General features: G+C 56.3%; 6 protein-coding genes across 6 annotated transcripts; 3 read left to right on the forward strand and 3 right to left on the reverse strand.

The window, feature by feature from the left end:
* Positions 1–98: 98 nt before the first annotated feature.
* Positions 99–3,513, forward strand: sec24 (Protein transport protein sec24). The gene is made up of 3 exons (XM_069375997.1): positions 99–1,005; positions 1,056–2,702; positions 2,758–3,513. The coding sequence occupies exons 1-3, from the start codon at positions 421–423 to the stop codon at positions 3,337–3,339; spliced, it is 2,814 nt and encodes a 937-aa protein (XP_069227008.1). The 5' UTR covers positions 99–420; the 3' UTR covers positions 3,340–3,513.
* On the reverse strand, positions 3,457–5,414 carry WHR41_07393 (uncharacterized protein; the record flags this gene model as incomplete). The annotated part of the gene is made up of 3 exons (XM_069375998.1): positions 3,457–4,647; positions 5,258–5,283; positions 5,380–5,414. 3 exons carry the CDS (start codon positions 5,412–5,414, stop codon positions 4,331–4,333), a joined length of 378 nt encoding a protein of 125 aa, XP_069227007.1. The 3' UTR covers positions 3,457–4,330.
* Positions 5,415–10,784: 5,370 nt separating this feature from the next.
* Positions 10,785–13,397, forward strand: WHR41_07394 (uncharacterized protein; the record flags this gene model as incomplete). Its single annotated transcript, XM_069375999.1, has 1 exon — positions 10,785–13,397. The coding sequence occupies one exon, from the start codon at positions 10,785–10,787 to the stop codon at positions 13,395–13,397; it is 2,613 nt and encodes an 870-aa protein (XP_069227014.1).
* A 736-nt stretch (positions 13,398–14,133) lies between these two features.
* On the forward strand, positions 14,134–16,106 carry WHR41_07395 (uncharacterized protein; the record flags this gene model as incomplete). The annotated part of the gene is made up of 3 exons (XM_069376000.1): positions 14,134–14,409; positions 14,466–15,027; positions 15,103–16,106. The coding sequence occupies 3 exons, from the start codon at positions 14,134–14,136 to the stop codon at positions 16,104–16,106; spliced, it is 1,842 nt and encodes a 613-aa protein (XP_069227013.1).
* A 259-nt stretch (positions 16,107–16,365) lies between these two features.
* On the reverse strand, positions 16,366–17,375 carry WHR41_07396 (uncharacterized protein). The gene is made up of 2 exons (XM_069376001.1): positions 16,753–17,375; positions 16,366–16,698 (listed from the first exon to the last, which is right to left on the reverse strand). The coding sequence occupies exons 1-2, from the start codon at positions 16,999–17,001 to the stop codon at positions 16,495–16,497; spliced, it is 453 nt and encodes a 150-aa protein (XP_069227012.1). The 5' UTR covers positions 17,002–17,375; the 3' UTR covers positions 16,366–16,494.
* Positions 17,376–18,437: 1,062 nt separating this feature from the next.
* Positions 18,438–18,971, reverse strand: WHR41_07397 (uncharacterized protein; the record flags this gene model as incomplete). The annotated part of the gene is made up of 1 exon (XM_069376002.1): positions 18,438–18,971. The coding sequence occupies one exon, from the start codon at positions 18,969–18,971 to the stop codon at positions 18,438–18,440; it is 534 nt and encodes a 177-aa protein (XP_069227011.1).
* Positions 18,972–19,483: the final 512 nt, after the last annotated feature.

Below are 19,483 nucleotides of genomic sequence, written 5' to 3' on the forward strand. Positions count from 1 at the left end.
CTATATTTCGAAGCACGTATTGATGCCTCAGGCGAGTGTGGGGAAGCCAAACACCAGGCAAGCTGTTCACTCACCGACCAGCGGCAACGATAGATTGGAAGTGTGCCCTCCTGATTAGTTGGCCTGCAATCGGTTTAGGCTCGCGCTTTCCGTTGCTCTAACATTTTCTTCCTTTCACACGTCGGAACGAGTCTTGGTGGACAGCTTGCCGTTTTGCGTAGCGGTCAATTAAACCCCCGTTCTCGCCAACACCTCCCACCGAACGTTCGTCCCACATCAAGCGCGCATTGACACTCCGAGGCCTCCTACATACCACGACACCTCCGCACCTTCTCCTCCTCGAAACCGGAAATACCGCCTCCACTACAGCTTGGCCGTCGATCTTCTCTCAGGCTATACGCGTAGGATCATAGCCCGGCGATGGCCAACCCCTACCAAGAAGGCCAGCAATATGGCCAGCAAGAGCAGGACGGCGCATACCAGCAACCGGCTGCCAATCCAGCGCCGGCAGCTGGTGGCAAGAAGAAGAGAGCATACGCTGGCCAGGCATTTGATTTTGGATCAGGCGCAAACGCAGGTCTGGCCGCGGCACCTCAGGGCGGTCAACCGCCTGCCGCAGGCGCATTCGGGTACCCTGGCCAGCCGCAACAGCAACAGCCTGCGTATGGTATGCCCCAACAACCAGCATATGGCCAGCCCGGCTACGTGGATCCCGCCGCACAACAGCAAGCCGCAGCGTACGGCCAGCCTGCTTATGGCCAGCCGGCTGGGTACGAGCCTCCTCAAGCTGGATACCCTCAGCAACCCACTCCTGGCGTCCAAGGTGTCACCCAGCAGTTTGCGCAGATGGGTATGGGTGGACAGGCAGCAGCGCAGCCTCAGCAGGTCCCTCAGGCTGCTCAGAGACTCAACCCGTTGATCCCGACGGACATCAGCATGCAAGGCCAACCTTTCCATGTGGCCGATCTAGATCAGCCTCCTCCTCCCATCATCCTCCCACCTAACGTATGTACCTGATCGAGGATGTCAACGGGTGAAGCTAACGTGAAAGTCAGAGCTCGGTCACGCCCTCTCCTCATGCGAACTGCCCGCCTAAATACGTCCGATCCACGCTTAACGCGATGCCCACGACCTCTTCCCTCCTAAAGAAGAGCAAGCTTCCGTTCGCGCTTATCATCCAGCCTTACGCAACTCTCCACGATGCGGAAGATGACGTTCCCGTGCAATATGATCAGGTCATTGCCAGATGCAGGAGATGTCGGACATACATCAACCCGTTCGCCAGCTTTTTGGACCACTCCCACAGATGGCGCTGCAACATGTGTAACTTGACCAACGATGTTCCGCAAAGCTTCGACTGGGATAGCGCAAAACAGCAGTCCGTGGATAGGTGGCAGCGCCCTGAGCTGAACTATTCCGTGAGCGAATTCGTTGCGCCGCAGGAGTACATGGTTCGCGCTCCCCAGCCATTAATCTACCTTTTCCTCTTCGATGTCAGCTACGCTGGTGTGACGAGTGGTCTCCTGGCCACTGCCGCTAGGTGCATTCTCGAGAGCCTGGACAGGATACCGAACACCGACCGCAGGACTAGACTTGGATTCATGGCCGTCGACAGCTCGCTGCACTACTTCAGCATACCCCGTGACGGCAGTGAGAACAGCGACCCCAAGATGCTGGTTGTCAGCGACTTGGAGGAGCCTTTCCTGCCTACCCCTGAAGATCTTCTGGTCAACCTCACCGAATGCCGCGCCAACATCGAGAACTTCCTCGGCAAATTGCAGGGCATGTTTGCCAGTACACAAGACAATGGCTCTGCGATGGGATCTGCTCTCAGGGCTGGACACAAGCTTATCAGCCATGTCGGCGGTAAGGTTGTATGCTTGTCTGCCAGCTTGCCCAATGTCGGACACGGAAAGCTTGATATGCGCGAAGATAAGAAATTGCTCGGCACTTCTAAGGAGAACTCATTGTTGCAGACCCAGAACAGCTTCTACAAGAGCTTTGCGGTTGAATGCAGTAAGACTCAGGTGTCGATTGATATGTTCCTGTTCAGCGCACAGTACCAGGATGTGGCAAGCTTGAGCAACCTGCCTAGATACACTGGTGGCCAGACATATTTCTATCCTGCTTGGAACGCCGCTCGGACAGAGGATGCCATCAAGTTTGCGACAGAGTTCAGCGACTACCTGTCTTCCGAGATTGGGCTGGAGGCTGTGCTTCGTGTCCGTACCACGACTGGTCTGCGTCCTAGCGCCTTCTACGGAAACTTCTTCAACCGATCAAGCGACCTCTGCGCTTTCCCCGCCATGCCCCGTGACCAGGCGTACGTTGTTGAGATCGCGATCGACGAGAGCGTCACCAAGGCTTTCGCATGCCTGCAGGTCGGTGTGCTGCACACGACTTGCAACGGCGAGCGTAGGATTCGTGTTCTGACACTGAGCATTCCCACTACGCAGAATCTGGCTGAGGTCTACGCGAGCGCGGATCAGCAGGCCATTACCCACTACTTCTCGCACAAGGCCGTTGAGCGTGCTTTGAGCTCTGGTTTGGACGCTGCTAGAGATGCGGTCCAGGCCAAGATCATTGAGCTGTTGCAGACGTACAAGAAGGAGCTTGGCGGTGGAAACATGGGTGGCGGTGGTCTGCAATTCCCTGCAAACCTGCGTGCGCTCCCCATGCTGTTCCTTGGTTTGATGAAAAACGTAAGATTCTATGATTTCTTTTTCATTGTCAACGGTATACTGACACACCCTCCAGCTTGGCCTCCGCAAATCCGCCCAAATCCCCACCGACCTCCGCTCCGCAGCTCTCTGCCTGCTTTCGACCCTCCCTCTCCCTCTCCTGATGCAGTACATCTACCCCCGCATGTACTCCCTCCACGATATGCCCGACGACGCCGGCCTCCCCGACTCCCAAACCGGCGCAATCGTCATGCCTCCGCCCCTCAACCTCTCCTCCGGCAACCTCGTCCCCTACGGTCTGTATCTGATCGACGACGGCCAGACACAGTTCCTGTGGCTCGGCCGCGACGCCGTCCCGGCCCTCATCGCCGACGTCTTCGGCACCGAGGACAAGAACCAGCTCAAGCAGGGCAAGACCACCCTGCCCGTCATCGACAGCGAGATGAACGAGCGCGTGCGCGCCGTGGTCGAGAAGAGCCGCGATCACCGCGGCAAGGGCTGCGGCTCCATCGTCGTGCCACCGCTCTACCTCATTCGCGAGGATGGCGAGCCCAGCCTGCGCCTCTGGGCCCAGACGCTGCTTGTCGAGGACCGTGCCGACCAGGGCGTCAGCGGCGCGCAGTTTATCGGCATGCTGAGGGAGAAGGTCATTTCGTAATCACGATCAAGGCTGTTGCGGAAATGATGCTGGAATGGCTGGCGTTTATTGACGACTGGGGCGGGCTGTGGTCTGATTCACGAGGATGGAAAAGCGAATCACTTGCGTGGCAGATGGTGTAGAGTAGACGCGCGATGGGTTGATTGAAAGTATTTTTTCCACTTTTTAGCTCTGCTTATTGTTCCTCCCAGACCCTTCCTCCCAAGAACGCGTCAAGTGCTTCCTTGATGCCTCTTTGCTTCCGAGTATCGATGCCCTTTACACGTTCGTCCCACGTCGAATCTGCAGTCCGCCGACTCGGTTATTGGATTCCTCATTGATTTGTTTGGGCATTACAATTCGTCTAATTCGTTACAGTCCGTCCCCGCCTTCTGCTTCCTTAGCGATATCTTGCCGCGCCGAATCCTCCGTTCTTTCGGCTTTGACGGCCTTGCGATCCCTTGAGACGCCGCTATACTCCCGCCGTACGACTCTTGCTCCTCGATCGCCAATGTGTGCCGGTCATCCGCGCGCAAAACCCCACAACATGCTTTTATTGCTTGCAAGTGTTTTCGGATCGCTGGTAATTGCTGCTTTTCAAGCGTCTGCTGGGGCCGTGGTTGTTGAAGGTTACGGAGCGTACGATGGGCTGTGCGATCGCCATGCGTACGGGCAGCGGGGCCTTGAGACTGACGATGCGCATGCGTAACTATGCTGGATTCCCGCTTTTCATTTCGTAATCCTGCCATTTGATGGGCCTTCCGATGAAATCGGTTGCGAGAGAGTGTGAGGATGATGAGGGTGGGTCGCCCGTTGGTCTGAGCGTTTCAGGTAAGTGAGGTGTGTCGTTTGGGAGACCTTCATCTCCAGGTAATTTTTCGTTGCGGGGCGTGTTGCTGATATGAAATCCAGGCCATCATAGCATGCTGTTTATTCTGCTTCGTCGCGCAACCCATTCCGGCATCGTGCTCGCCGAGCCAGCGCCGAAGCGCAGGAACTCAGCCAGCGATTCTCAGTAATGGCTCTGGCTGCCCGCCCTCGACTCGACGTCCTGCGCCACCGGCCGCAGCTCGTACTTCCAGCCGTACTTGTGCAGCAGCTCCTGGCGGTTGCGGTCGCGCACCTGCGCCATGTACGACGCCTGGCTGAGGTCGCTGACTTGGCCGTCGACGCCTTCGATGCCGGCGGAGTTGCGTCCCTGCCGCTGGCCCATGAAGCGGTGCGAGATGGCGAAGCCAACGAGGACTGCGAAGCCGGCGCCGACGATGACGAGGAAGGTGACGAGCACGCCGTTGAGAGCTGGTGGCTCGTTGGCTGCTTGGCCGGCCACTGCGAGGGGTTGGTTAGGTGGCTCGTTGGAGAGTGGGGTTTGAGGGGTGTTTCGCTTACTTGTTGATGGGTTGGGTGGGTCAAGAGGTGGATTGGAAGGTTGTGGTCAGCGGTGTTGCTGGTCCAGTGGTGAGAAGGAGGGATGCGCGAGGTCAGAGTCGCGCGGGTGGGTATATGCTGTCCGTGGACGGGGCGCGTTCACTGCTGACACGTGAAAAGGCGAGGTCGTATGCGAAGATTCGAATAGTGCGAAGAGTCAAGGAACATCGCATTCATCACAAGGAGCGTCGTATCAGTCGGAGTCGTATGGAATACAAAGGGAAGGCTCGAAGCGAGTCCGTGGCCACCGGAGGCAGGCGGCATGCGGTTGATGTAGCGCACGGCGGAGGCGCATAGGTACAACACACACACCCCATCCCTCGCACGCCCTGCGGCCGGCCACCACCCACCACGACACCCCAATGGGACGTGTCAGAAAGTCACACCACATGTGGGAAGCGCTGGGTCGCGGATGCAGGGCTGCCGCTGGCCCTGTCCAGTGATATGACCCCACTCTCGTCAGGCCGCCACGCGCTGATTGGCGGCGCGCGCGGTGGTGTTTGGTACGTACGGGTGGCTGAGCTGAGCTTGTCTTCGCTACCGCACACCAACCTCAAATCTAGACACGCGGTATACGAGCCGCCCGCGTGGCAGGAGAATAATGCAATGCAGGTCGGCTGTACGGATGCTTACCCGCATCGTTGCAACAGTCGCATGCCGTAGCACATCTTGGAGCGCTTTGCACATACGCGATTTCCTTCGAATGGCCGAACTCGCTTCTCAGCAGTCAGTCGCAACCAGTCTTTTTGCCAAAGAAACACCAGACATGCTATTGGTATGCGCCCGTCAAGATGTGTGAATGTTGTCAAAGCCTCGGCAGGGGGATGCGATGCGAGAAAGGTCATGGTTGCTTGCGCGTCCGGGATCCGCTACTTCCGGGCATCAAAAGCAGCATTCTTCGGAACACAAACCCAGTGCGGGCCGCGCGTATCGACCACTTTTGCCTAGGCGGCTTTCTTGACATCTAAAAATGTCTTTTTCCTTTTTATCACTGGGCTGACATGCCAATTGCGATGGCGGTAGGTAGTTTTGTGCCATTTATGCCTGGAGCACTCACTCATCTTATCGGCCGTGAATATGCTCAGCCAACCGGTCGGGTATCAGAGGCAAATCGACAACATGGATCGATAACACCGGCAGTCACCACGCAGGTAGCTCCGATACGGCCGCTTCCATGCAAGCATTACCTGAGGTCATTATCTCTTCGTGTTATGACAACGAACTGCAGCGCGTGAGTCGCGTTCGCGTTCGCGCTTTCCCCGCTTGCAGCTTTCCAACCTCACCTCTAAGGCTCTACCTGCGTACCAACGACACAAGTAACATTATATCCTCTGCACAAGATGTCGCTCGCTCTATCAATGCAGTTTCTACGTGATTCAAATCCGGTCGATCAGGATCGCGAACGCCGAGATAGGCTTAGAGGTCCCATGATGCTTACCAGCTTTCAGGAAGATCGCGGAACCACCGATTTTGTGTTTTGACCTACGTGGTCGCGAACTTCTTCATGCAAGGTCAACCAGAAGTCCTCGGAATTGACACGCGATGTTTCAAAGTAAAAGTATCCCTGCCCGCGCCGCCGTTGTGTGCTTTCTTTCTCGCCTAGCCAGTTTCTTCTCCGGTCAAGCTCTATAGCCGCCATCTTATACTTGCACTGGTGGGCTCTGAAGCGTCGACGTCACATAAGATTGCTGATGAGCAGAAAAGACTTTTGGTGTCCTCCAGGCTTGTATGATAGAAATAGCGCGCAGCGACTCTGCTCACGGCGGGCCCAGGCCACCTGTATGATTGGCGTATAGTATCCACGGACCCCACCACATTCAGCGGACGCGTTTAAGCCTTGGGCAAAGCCATTTTCTGGTAAGTATGCCACTTGCCAGGAACGGTAACGAGATCAACCAGCTGCACGGCAATATCCGTCGTGCGGCGTTCGGAACGTTCACTGTCAATGCTTCACCTGCAGGGGTTTTCTACTTCCTTGCATTACCTTGCTTCACATTGGTGATTTCTGTATCAAGCTTGTTTGTCTGAGGGGTAAAACGATCATTGATGCCGCAATGGAGAGACCGGCTCAGGGGCTGCTTTGCTGCAGAATGAATCCAGGGCGTTTCGCTGATGCTATTCGACTCTCGTTTCAACATCAGGATCGCTCTTCTGTTTGTACTAAGCGTGGAAACACCACAGTAGCCTCGCGGAAAGACTGCGCAAAGCAAGTCAAATTCTGGTAATCCTTTTCTGCAGCACAATTCCTCAAGAAGCGCAGAGATGACTACATTACGTCTCATCGTTGCAATCCTTGGGGTGCTCTCGCCAAATCTAGCTGCTGCTGCGCCGGTACCCCAAGAATCTTCAGAATACATCATTGTCAACTCATACGAGTTCCCGGACCAGTCGACGCTCGATGCCGCTGTCAAAGGGGGCTCCTGGCACCAAAGCAAGAATGACCCAGCAGCCTACTGGACCTCCGAAAGGCGCGACGTGGACAAGCTGAATGCTACGCATGTGCCCTACGTCTACAACGTAGAAAAATCGAATAGACGCCACATCGTGTTTGCTGGTATTATAGTCTATGGAGAGCCGGATCCTTGGAAGTTCAAACCAAACCCACAGATTTCAGGCGTCAACACTGCAAATATCAAACCTCCTCCAGGCGCCCCAAACCCTGGCCCTCCGATTACAGAAGCAGTGCCCCATTGCACACCAATGACCCCGGAGCAGGTGCCTCGGCCTCCGCAAGGCCCATCAACTGTACCCCATCATACTCCACCGCAGGAAGTCACTTTGCCACAAGAAGTCAGGCCACCTCACACCGTGCCGCAGGGCACTAGGCCTCAGTCGAACACGCCGCAGGAACCGAGACCGCCACAAGAGCAGCCAAACACTCCTCAACAAGAGCCTAGGCCTCAGAATCCGAACGAAGGTAGACCTCCACCTGCACCCGAGCAGCCTCAGCCTCAGCAACATGGATCTCCTGAGACGGCACCGCAACAACCACCCGCACCCGAGCAACCAAGACCCCAGCACCCTGCTGAGCAGCCTAACCCGAATGCAAACCCAGATCCTCATCCAAACGAACCTCCAGCAACGGAACCGCTTAAGCCCCAGCCGAAGCCAGAAAACCCGAATCCCCAGCCAGCTCCTGAGCAGCCAAATCCTCCGTCTCAACCAGAGCCACAACCACACCAGAATCCACCTCCTGGCACGGAGCAGCCGCGTCCGGCGGAGCCTCCGCGTGGCCCAGAGCAGCAACCAAAGCCGCAGCCAAACCCGGAGCAGCCGCCACCGAAGCCAGTACCGGAACCAGTGGAGCCTCAACCCAACCCTCCGTCTTCACCTGAGCAGCCTAAGAATCCACCCCCGCCTGAACAACGCATTGACAATGGAGGACCGAAGTCAAGACCTGACTCTCCCGAACCAGAACCACACGAAGTCGAGCCACCTACGCAGGACTCCGCTAAGCCTCAGAATGTGGACAATGCGAAGCCAGATCCGAAGGACGTGAAGCCTGAATCTCCAAGACCTGACTCTCCGCGACCTGAGTCGCCCAAGCCGGATAATATTAGCCCTGAGCCCAACTCACCGAAACCTGAGCCTCAGAAAGCGAATGAGGTGAAACCTGACGTGGATGGCCCAAAGCCTGAGTCTCCCAAACCTGACCAAAATGCCCCAAAGCCTGATTCTCCGGGACCGGACGGGGCGAAGCCTGGGGCCGACGGTCCAAAACCTGAGCCTCCGCAAGCGAACGATGTGAAACCCGACACGGACAACACGAAGCCTGGGTCTCCGAAACCTGATCAAAATGCTCCAAAGCCTGAACCTCCAGGGCGTGACGGAGTGAAGCCTGGGGCCGACGGCCCAAAACCTGAGCCTCCGAAGCCTGAAGCTGACGCTCTCAAAGCTGAGACACCCAAACCTGACTCTCCCAAACCTGACAACATCGATTCTGATACGCGCCGGCCCAAACCTGACTCTCTGAAGTCTGAGCCCGACGCACTCAAACCTGAGCCTCCGAGAGCCGACTCCCCCCGACTTGACTCTAAGATAGATGGTCCGAAGCCTGAACCTCCAAAAGCTGATTCGCCAAAACTTGAGCCTCTCAGGCATGATTCACCAAAGCCGGAACCTCCAAAAACACCTGGCAATGGTCTTGACCCTCAGCCTCCAAGACCCAATCCTCCAAAGCCGGGCTCAGATGTTCTTCCCAATACTCCAAAGGAAGTGCCAAGGCCTCCTTCTCCAATGGAAGGCGGCACTGGCCCAAGACCCATTGGAGACGTTCCCGACCTTCCCAAACCTAACACCCCCAAACCCCCGAAGAATGTGGGGAACTCGTTTACCAACGGAGGCTCTAACACTGGCTCCTCTTTCCCCTACCCTGGGTCCTCTTCGCGAGGAAGCGGGTACACCGGGAGACATTGGGACAGTCCAATCAGACCCAACGAAGGGTTCAGGAGACCGCTCGATCCAATGTCTTGGATGGACCAAGCTCAGGGTTACGACATTAACGCCATAGAGCAAAGGCTTCACGGAGAAGGGGTCAAGCCAAAACATTGGGAGCCGTCGACGATGGAGCAGCTCGATGGGGCTATTTTCGAGGGCCCCCGCAACGTTGATCAGCTTCCCGATAACATCGATGGCAGGAAATTTGGCGAGGAGATGGCAAAGAAAAAGAAGGGCTTGTGGAAGAAATTTCTCGAAGCTGTCGAGAAGATTTGGAAATGGGTCAAGGAAAATGTGCGGTGGTTGCTCAACAAGATCTCGTCCGGCTTTGGTACTAAGATTGTTGGATATCTAGACAACATCGCGAGCGCGATGGGCAAGGCGCTCGGGCCAGCTCTTCATGTGCTGGAAAAGGCTGGGAAGGCCATCGCCAGGGGCTGGAAGGCCATTGCTGGGGCTCGTATTGGCCGAATCTTGAGCAGGTCGTTTCCCTGGCTCTTTCGGCTGGGGAACAAGTTCATGACGAAAGTCGGCGGCCCTACACTCCTGGTTTTGGGAGCTATCATCGACACCATCGACCTCGGGCTGTCGACTTGGTGCGCTGTGGAGCTGGGGAAAAAGACCTTCGGGCCAGACCCCTTCGGCTACAAGATGAGCCCGTATTGCCGGCAGATGGAGAAGGATATCGAATGGTTTTGGGAGGCTTATACCTGGATCGGAAGGCAGATGTGTAAGGTCTTGCCTTTCACATATGAGAGCATGCGCCGTTACGAAGGTTTCCTCGAGTGGAAAAAGGAAGTAGGCCTGTAGACGTGTCTTTAGCCGATTGGTCGGTCTACAAATAACCCTCCAATGTCAACTAGGAGCGTTGGGTTCTAGCGAATTTTTGATAGCAACGAAGCTACATAATGGGTAATAGATTGTCCTTCGCTAGCTTCGACAGTGCCTTCAATGTGACTTTAAACATGCTACAACCTTAAGAGAGGATGATGGCAGACTCTCGTAGCCAAACGTCAGATGACGATCCTACACATAGGGACGTTTAGAGATAATCCTCGTTATGAATTTCGTACCTCATTCAGGCGCTGATGCTGGCACTTCAATCATGGGTCGGCAATGGCCAATTGAGGTGGTATCTGATGATAGAGCAAGGCTTCGACGAGCCGCGTGCCAGTCTCGGTCTGACGCGCATGGAATGCTGCAGGCTCGCGGTCAGGTAGGTTTGATTGGCTTTGGAGGGGGAGCTGCACAGCAGGAGGCTTGTGCGCGCTGCGCGGTTTGTGATTGCCCTCCAACGGCCACTGCTGTTTGCTGCCATGCACCTCTACACCCTCTATCTGCATGGCCAAACAGTGAAGTCTGCCCACCGAAGGACGAATCCCACCTTCGTCAAGGCCAACGCCACTCGGCGGCAATCGACTCTTCTATTACTCTCCTTCCCGTGTATATCTCTGGTTCAGTCTTCTCGAAACGACGCGCGAGAGGAACACGCTCAGGCTCCACTTTCCACAACGCGTCTGCAGCCACTCACATCGCCTCACGACCAGCGAACAACACAATAACACGCATTTTCAACCGCTTCTCAAGGCACGCAAAAGCACATGGCGCGTCCTCTGAGCGCCGACATGACGCGTGAGCCCTCCGTCGACTCCTCCGTGCTGTCCACCATCCACGTCCACGCGTCAGAGGAGGACAGCTCTTCCGACCGCGTGCCGGCTTCAACGCCTCCCACCAGCCTCGGGGACTCCAGCAGCGTCGGCTCCGTCAAGGGCGCCACCGCTCCCTCCCACCAAGATCCACCCACCATGGCCATCGCCGAGGAAGACGCCCCCGCCGGCCGCAGATCGCGCCGCTCCAGGGCCAGCGTCAATTACAACCTCACCGAGCTGTCCAACGCCCAGGTCGTCGAGAGCGCCAATGCAAGCCGCAATGTCTCTGGCCTGACCGGACGCACGCTCGTCAGCGCCGCGGACGACGACGACCAAGAGCACTCCCCGGGCACCTCCTTCGGCGACAAGGTCGAGAAGGCCATGCAGATGGACTGGGAGATTCCTGAGGACCTGCCGCCTCGCCCGGCTTCCGGCGCCACGTTGCAGCGCAAGACGAGCGTCCGCGACCGCGTCAAGAAGGCCGCGGGCAAGGTTGGCTCGGTGCTCGGCAAGCGATCGCGCGAGATGATGGAGGCCGGCAAGAGGAAGGTCGGAGAACTCAAAGGCGGGAACGACAGGCACAGCAAGTACCTGAAGGAGCTGGACACGGGCGTTAAGGGCGTGCTGGACGAGATGGACTTCGACCTCGACGATGAGGAGGAGAAGGAGAAAGTGAGGCCCGCGAAGAAGGCTAAGAAGGAAAAGGCGCAGGCTGCGGTGAAGCCTGTCGCGCCGCCGTTGGTCAAGACTTCCAGTGCTTTTGGCAATGTTACCGCGAAGAAAGGCAAGCGGTGGCAGAGGGAGGGTCTGTACGTGGGCCAGAGTATAGACACCGACGGCACGCAGCCCGGATCAAAGAAGAAGCTGCAGAAGAAGAGGCCAGGTTCTTCGGGATCTGCTGGAACCCTTGACTCTCAAGCGTCGCGAGCCAAGCGGACAATGATGCCTATGCCCATGTTTGGGTACCTGGGAGAGGAAAAACAGGTCGATTTCAAGATTCCTTACGACATCTTTGCACCGACCTTCAAGAAGGGCGACGCGAAGCCGAAAGACTGGACCGACAAGCCGAACCGCCAGAACCGTATTGTGGGCGACGCAAGGGAGATCTGGTTCAAGAAAGGAAGCCTCGCACAATCGCTATGCATTTGCCAACCTCCTGCAGAAGGAGAACAAGGCTGCGACTACGACTGCCTCAACCGCGCCATGCACTACGAATGCAACGAAAACAACTGCAACCTCAACGGCGTCGGCTGCAGCAACCGACCATTCGCCCAGCTCAACGCTCGTATCAAGAAAGGCGGACCCTACGACATTGGCGTCGAGGTGGTCAAGACGACCAACCGCGGCTTCGGCGTGCGAGCCTGCCGCACTTTCGCTCCTGGCGAAATCATCATGGAGTACACGGGCGAGATCATCACGGAATACGAGTGCGAGCGCCGCATGACCGAGATCTACAGCAAGAGCGACAACTACTATCTGATGCAGTTCGACCGCGGATTGGTCATCGACGGAACGAAAGGTAGCATGGGTCGTTTTGTCAACCATTCGTGCGCGCCGAACTGTGAGGTCCGCATGATGAGAGGCGCCGACGATAGGCCGCACATGGGCATCTTCGCGGGTGATGACGGCGTCGTGACTGGCGAGGAGTTGACCTATGATTACAACTTCGACAACTTCGGCTCTTCGCAGCAGACGTGCCACTGCGGCGCGTCTTCTTGCAGAGGCTTCCTGTCGAAGCGTCTGAATGCTGTTGAACAGAAGCTACGCGACAAAGAGGAGAAGGAGCGGCAACGCAAGGCTGCAGAGGAGGCCATGAGGAACGCGGAGGCTGCTGTCCAGGCGAAGAAGGAGAAGGATGAGAGAGGTCCGGGCTGGAGGGGCTGGCTTGACCTGACGGATCGCCAGGTCAGGGAGCAGTTGAAGAAGGAGAAGCAGGAGAAGGAAGAGGCGGCGAAGAACTCCGACCGCGCCAGACGTATGGCCGCCAGGCGAGGAGAGTACGTCCCGCCGCTTCCCAAGAAGGAAGAGCAGACCCCAGAGAAGCCCGCTACCGAGTTCAAAAAGCCCGCACGCAACTCCAGCCGTCGCCACACTTCAACCTCGACGATCAACACCCAGAAGTCCACCATCCGCAAAGTTCCCACTTCACCAGGCCAAGCGGCTCCCGAGCATCCGTCCATGACTCCCAAACCGAAGCGTCCAGGCCACAACCGAACCAACTCGGCTGTGTCTGCCACCGGCTCCCGCTTTAGAGAGGAAATAAACTCGCATCGAGCCCGCCCAACCTCCTCCGGAAGCGCGACCGCGGCTCTCCTCCAGCAGGCTTCCTTCGCCGTCTCCGACAACGAGGATGACGAGAACGATAATGTCACCCTCGCCGCGACGTCTTCCAAGACCGATCAGAGCAAGAAGCGCAAACTAGGCAACGCGTTGAAGAACGTCGCTGGCGCTGTGGGCATCGGGCGCGGGGGCAAACGTCCAGAGTCCTCGAGCAGCAGCGGCGTCAAGAAGGCGACGCCCGGCAAGCTTAGGCAGAGTACGCTGAGCTTTGCAAGGTCGATGTAAGAGGGCTCACAGACCGGTTTTCAAGATCTCTATGTGCTTGTTTTCATGTTTCGATTTGGGATTTTTCAGGCGCACGTATGGTTTCTAATGGCACTCAAGATGAGTGCTGCATGTGGGTGGATCATTATTTCACGGTATCATTACTTGCAGTACGAGTGCTTTTCTCGCGATTTCGGGGTTGGCAGGCAATGCATGGCATAGGGCAGCATTCGGTAGTGGAGTATTTGCATCTTTTGCACGTCACACCTTTCTCGACTCAGATCTTTATTTCTATGTCATGAATGTTATAAATAGATGGCTCTATTTCTGGCTCGAAAATCGTGAGGTACTGAGAAAACGAAGCATCTAGAGCAAGTAGTCAGGGAGTCGTGCACGGGATGTTCCTCGAATCGATCGCACCCGCCCATACACGACGACACAACGCAAAGGCGCAACACCTAGGTCTTGGTCCAAGATGGCCAAGCGTATCTCGGGACGGACAACACTCCGATCGTCGCGCTCAGGTTGCAACGGAGGTCACCGTAGCGCGTCCTTGGCTCATCTAATTGCTCGTTTCAATGCCCAGAATCTGATTAGCCTGAAATCTAATCAGATTTTTCACATTGTCGATCTTATCAATCGGACCATTCTCATCCAACATTGTGCCCGTACTTTTCTGGTTATTCATTGTGATATAGACATTTCCTTTTCGTTGCTGCTTTTTGAATTCCCATTCGAAAGAAGACATTCTCGCGGAATGGCTGAAGGTTCGTCAAGGTCAGAAGTTGGGCAAGCTCCTACAGCCTCGGCTGGCAAACCGATCCCAAACATCCGCGAGGAGTCCTTGACGAACACGTCCGGGAGCACCACATCGGATCAAAACGATGTAGTGCAGGATAAATCGCCTGGTATTGCCAGGATTGAAGCGATCAACAGAAATCTCACTCGTGCGGATCGCATTAGCCTGTTCATTGGTGTCTTCCTGATCGCCTATGCGTATGGATTGGATGGGACTATTAGAGCCACTTATCAGGTACGAGAGCGAAGCTACATGGCTGGGGACAATCGACTGATTGAATTGACTCGTAGGCCACTGCATTGGCGGACTTCGAGAACCACTCTCTCATCTCGACCATCAACGTCGTCCGTACAGTCATCGCCGCCGCAGCTCAGCCCACAGCGGCCAAGATTGCCGATGTCTTCGGCCGTCTCGAGCTCGTCTACGTCTCGGTGGCTTTCTACGTCGTCGGAACGATCATTGAAACCTTTTCTCACTCCGTGAGCACTTTCTGCGCAGGAGCCGTGATTTACCAGATCGGCTTGACCGTCGTCACCTTCCTCGTCGAGGTCATCGTCGCGGATATCAGCTCGCTTCGATCGCGTCTACTATGGTCTTATATTGCTGCGACCCCATTCATCATTAACACTTGGGTGAGTGGCGATGTTGCTCAAGCTGTGCTTAGAACGACATCGTGGAGGTGGGGTGTTGGCATGTGGGCTATCATTTACCCTGTCATGGCGATTCCATTGATCGCGTCGCTACTCCTGGCTGCGCGCCGCGCGAGGAAATCCGGCGACCTCGATGGTCACAAAACACTGCGTCGTCAGATTGGTTTCAAGAAGCTGATCATCAGTCTTTTCTGGCAACTGGGTAAGTCAGACTCAGGCTTAGGCAATCGCAAATGACCACTCAGCCTCACGGACATACTGACCAGCGAACCTCCAGACCTCATCGGTGTCCTCCTTGTCATCGTAACCTTCGCCCTGATCCTCGTCCCTTTTACCCTCGCTGGTGGCCAGACCCAATCCTGGGCCAGCGCACGCATCCTCGCGCCCCTCATAATCGGCCTCGCCCTGATCCCAGCCTTCATCCTCTGGGAACGCCGCGCGCCGCATCCTCTCGTCCCCTTCCCCCTCCTCACGGACCGCAGCGTCTGGGGCGCCCTCGGCCTCGCATGCATGCTCAACTTCGCATGGTACTTGCAGGGCGACTACCTCTACACGATCCTGGTCGTGGCCTTCGACGCCTCCGTGTCTGCCGCGACCCGCATCGCGTCCCTCTACAGCTTCGTCTCCGTCCTCACGGGCGTAGGCTTATCCCTCCTCGTCCGCTTCCGCATCCCCTACCTCAAGCCCTTCGTCGTCTTCGGCACCCTAATGTTTCTCCTCGCTTTCGGCCTGCTCATCCACTTCCGCAACGGCGCTCTCGGCAATGCCTACGCAGGCGTCATCGCCGCCCAGTGCGTGCTCGGCTTCGCAGGCGGCTTGTTCCCGTATCCCACTCAAGTCCTCATTCAGGCCGCCGCACCCCACGAGCACCTCGCGCTGCTCACGGGGCTGTACCTGGCGTTCTACAGCATCGGGTCCGCCCTGGGCAACGCTGTGAGTGGCGCGATCTGGACGCAGATTTTGCCCGAGAGGTTGAGGGCGGAGCTGGGTGGCGATGGGTCGACGGCGGAGATGGCGTACTCGGATCCGTTCGGGTTTGTGGCGGAGTTTCCGGTCGGGACGATGGAGCGCGCGGCGGTCGTGAGGGCGTATGCGGGCGCGCAGAGGGTGTTGTGTATCACGGGCATTTGTCTTTGCGTGGTTTTGGTGGGGTTTGCGAGTGTGTTGAGGAATCCGAGGTTGGGGGTGGAACAGAGCTTAGTGGAAACTGATGGGAAGGTGAAGAGAGATGCAGCTGGAATGATGAGCGGAAGGAGGAATGGAGGGCGCGAGGAGGATTGAAGGGGTTAGTCGAGGTCGAAGTGGGGCATCTTTTGAATTGTAGTTGAAGACAAGGGCGGTTGCATTGTAGAGAGGGGGAGGTCGCATGCGAAGCCCTTCATGTGTATATTAGATTGTCAGACACGCAATGGCGATCTAAGCTTACCTCATGAATGACCTCCGCTGCATAACGCTAAAGAGATGAATGAGGGCCAGGCAATGAAAGCGATCACATGGAACCGAGTTGGCTTGAGTTACGCGAAGGAAAAGTGGCACCAGATATTTCGAGATGTTTTTGGGATTTACTACTTAATTAAATAGGCCATCCGATTGAGATGCCTTCAGTACTTCATGACCGTTGCCTTCGTGAAAAACTCGGGAAACTCATTCATGCCTCAGGTGAGAGCATTTAGATGCCCTCCTTGTTGGCCTTGGCGGAGCCCTCGTGCTTCTTCTCGTCGATCTTGTCGCCAGCGGCGTCAAGGGCGCCAGAGGCGCGGTCGGAGAGAGAGTCAGAGCCGGGAACGTTGCCCTTGGCCTGCTCCTTGTTGGCCTCCTTGGAGGCGGTGGCGGAGCTGCCCTGGATGGTCTCGGAGACGTAGTTGGCGGCGTTCTAAGAGGAAAGTTAGATGATGTGGGAGAATGGCACCATGCGAAGAGGTCGTACCTTGGCGGAGTTGACGGCCTGGCCGACAATACCCTCGTTGGGGCCGTTGGCGTTGGGAGCAGACATGTTGATGGAGGTGGTTGGTTGGTTGTTTTGTGAAAGGTGTTTGTGATTGATGAAGTTGCTTGTGTGTGATGAGGATCGGGTTGGAGGAAGAGATGGAGGGGAAGGGGTAAATAAAGGGTTCGATGGAGGGGCACGAAGGGCACTTGACGTACTTGCCTGTTGCGGGGCCAGTCGCGCCCGCATTCCGAGAAGTGAAGTCGATCGCACCGATCATGTGAAGATGACCGCTTGTGACGTCGTTAAGCCCCGCAAATCATGACGTACTTTGTACAATGAACGGCTTCAGCGTTCTAGACACCTGCGAACAGGGGCTCATGCAAACAATGGCGTGCACAACTGCGGGCGCCTATTCGCGGCTGGACGTGGCCCGCCGACGCACATCTCCATAGCTCGCCATGCCATTCTATCTCGTTGCCGTGTGATGTACATTCAGGGTCATGCCATTCTGCACAATGCTGGCCCGTCGTGGGGTCTGGAGTGCCCATCTTTAACACAGCCATACAGCAAAGACGCGTCTTCACACGGTCGACGTCACATCTCATTTACTGCGTGCTTCTCCTTGCTTCTTTAGCTGCGCGAATTATATTGTTGGATCGCATCCACCGTCCGAGCGCCATGATCCAGCCACATCTCGACTCGACTAGCCATCTCGAACCTTCGCGCTCGGCCTAGCCCAGCCATCGCGGTCTCACTTCGTGGTCACGCGCCGCTGTGGCCGGATGATGTGCTCTCGGAGCCTAGCGAGATATCGAAAGGACACGTGGTGTGACAGGAAAGCTTGGGAGCTGCAGGTACACTTTCGTGCGAACCCTCAATCCACAACGGTGACGCCATACGTCAGCTTCCGCACGGCAGAGAACGAGACGGGCGGCCCTGATGGGTCTCAAACTTTGGTCGAGTCCTAATGCTATCGTGGAATCGCTCCTGTAGTTTGGAACCTTTCGAGGTAATCTTACTTGACATGATGCCTTCGCGTGTTTCTGTAGCATGCGTTGCTCTGCATGAGAACACTTTCCGTCGCAAATCTCACTGTTTGTTCTGATTGAGAGTCCTAATTGTTTCGCTGCTGGCCTGAGGTCCAGTGGTTGAATGGCATCGATGAGAGGCAGTGGGGCGGACGCGCGCTACAGTATTTGTCAGATAATCTCAACCAAGCGAGATCAGCAGCATTACTGAGGGTACCCTCCTCCTGCGTACGACTGCTTGTGCCGTTTATCAAGGCTACGTACGTTCATCCACCATGACTTGCGCCAAGGGAATAATTCCACCAGCGGGTAGAGTCAAGGTGTAGATCACCGCTCCAAGGCGATCTCGCAAGATAGTTGCTGTGCATGGCGCGAGGGCAACGTTCCAGACCTTTCGACTTGTTGGCGGATGTTGCTCTCGTTCCAATCGTATTGACTGTGGTCGTCCACAATGCTTGTGAGTATGTGGATATGTCGAAACCAGTTGTTGGGAACCATTGATACAGCTGAGAGGACATTTTCCCATGCGCACAGCTATTCGTCTATCTCGCAGTGGAGACAACATGGACTTCTCCGTACGGAACGCCCACTGGCCGAAATTCATACTTCAATTCCATCACTCCATCTCCCATGTCACGAAATCTTCGTCGCATCCTACAACTTCGCCTCCCCATTGATCACATCCTTCAGCAACTTCAGCCCCTCCACCGCAAATTGCACCATGTTCGCCACTCTATCGCCACCCCACCCCGTCTTCACCTCCCTCACAAAAGTCCCCCTCTCGCAATCCACCGCCAGCGCAACATATCCGGGTGTGCGATTCGGCGTGTTCCCACCCGTAGGTCCCGCCGTCCCGCTCTCAGCAAGCGTGTACGTGCTCTTCAGATCTTTCCGTACGTGCTGGGCCAGCCCGGACACGATGTCCGTTGTCGGGCCCGTGTAAGATGCGATACTCTCCTGCGTCCAACCAGCGTAGGCGATGCGGGATGGCAGGGTGTAGAGCGTCAGGCCGCCGGCGTAGATTTTGGAGGCGCCCGGGCCGGAGAGGAGGGAGCTGCTGATGAGGCCACCGGCGGCGGTTTCGGCGACGGCGATTGTTTCGTTGCGGGACTTCAGTAGGGTGGTGACTTCTTCTAGGATAGGCTGGAGGGCGGAGGGAGGGAAGTCGCTGGTGGTTGATACGGACATCTTCGCGATAAGACGGGTTTTTGGTGATTTTGATTGGAATGAGGATGCACTGAGGGTAGGAGGAAGTCCTTGAGTTGTGAAATTTGCCAAAAGTGATGATCTGGGACGCTGGAATAGACGAAGCATGAATATAATCCTAAAATTTCGATGTGAGCTACTACGCGTATAGGGTATATAGAAGACGACCCGCGCTGCTGTGATTATCAATCAATGTTGACGATTACATTGATGTTCGCAGCACATCGTGCCGTCACCTGGTCGGCGAGCGGAGTCGTACGCGGGGCTTATCGCCGCGCTAAACGCGCGATAATGCACGATAAAGCGGCCCGCAACCGACAGGCCGAGAAGCCGACGACTTTTTGAGATCTCCCAGAAAATCCGCCCTAGTTCTCGACATGGACTATCTCTCGCCATGGTACGTCTCGCCCTGTGTCGCGTAAGAAGACGATGTCGCAGATACTAACAGCTCCTGTAGAAAATCAAGGCGCTCACCCGCTCTGCATCCTCCGCCC

This window comes from Cladosporium halotolerans (genome assembly GCF_011745625.1).
Source record: "Cladosporium halotolerans strain TM138-S3 chromosome Unknown Sca30, whole genome shotgun sequence".
NCBI lineage: Eukaryota > Fungi > Ascomycota > Dothideomycetes > Cladosporiales > Cladosporiaceae > Cladosporium > Cladosporium halotolerans.

Excerpts from the sequence above, each read along its gene's own strand:
- sec24 (XM_069375997.1), top strand. The coding sequence starts at position 421 with ATGGCCAACCCCTACCAAGAAGGCCAGCAATATGGCCAGCAAGAGCAG. Across the intron at positions 1,006-1,055 it reads CCATCATCCTCCCACCTAAC|AGCTCGGTCACGCCCTCTCC; the intron begins GTATGTACCTGA and ends CGTGAAAGTCAG. Across the intron at positions 2,703-2,757 it reads TCCTTGGTTTGATGAAAAAC|CTTGGCCTCCGCAAATCCGC; the intron begins GTAAGATTCTAT and ends CACACCCTCCAG.
- WHR41_07396 (XM_069376001.1), bottom strand. The coding sequence starts at position 17,001 with ATGCGGGCGCGACTGGCCCCGCAACAGGCAAGTACGTCAAGTGCCCTT. Across the intron at positions 16,699-16,752 it reads AGGCCGTCAACTCCGCCAAG|AACGCCGCCAACTACGTCTC; the intron begins GTACGACCTCTT and ends CTTTCCTCTTAG.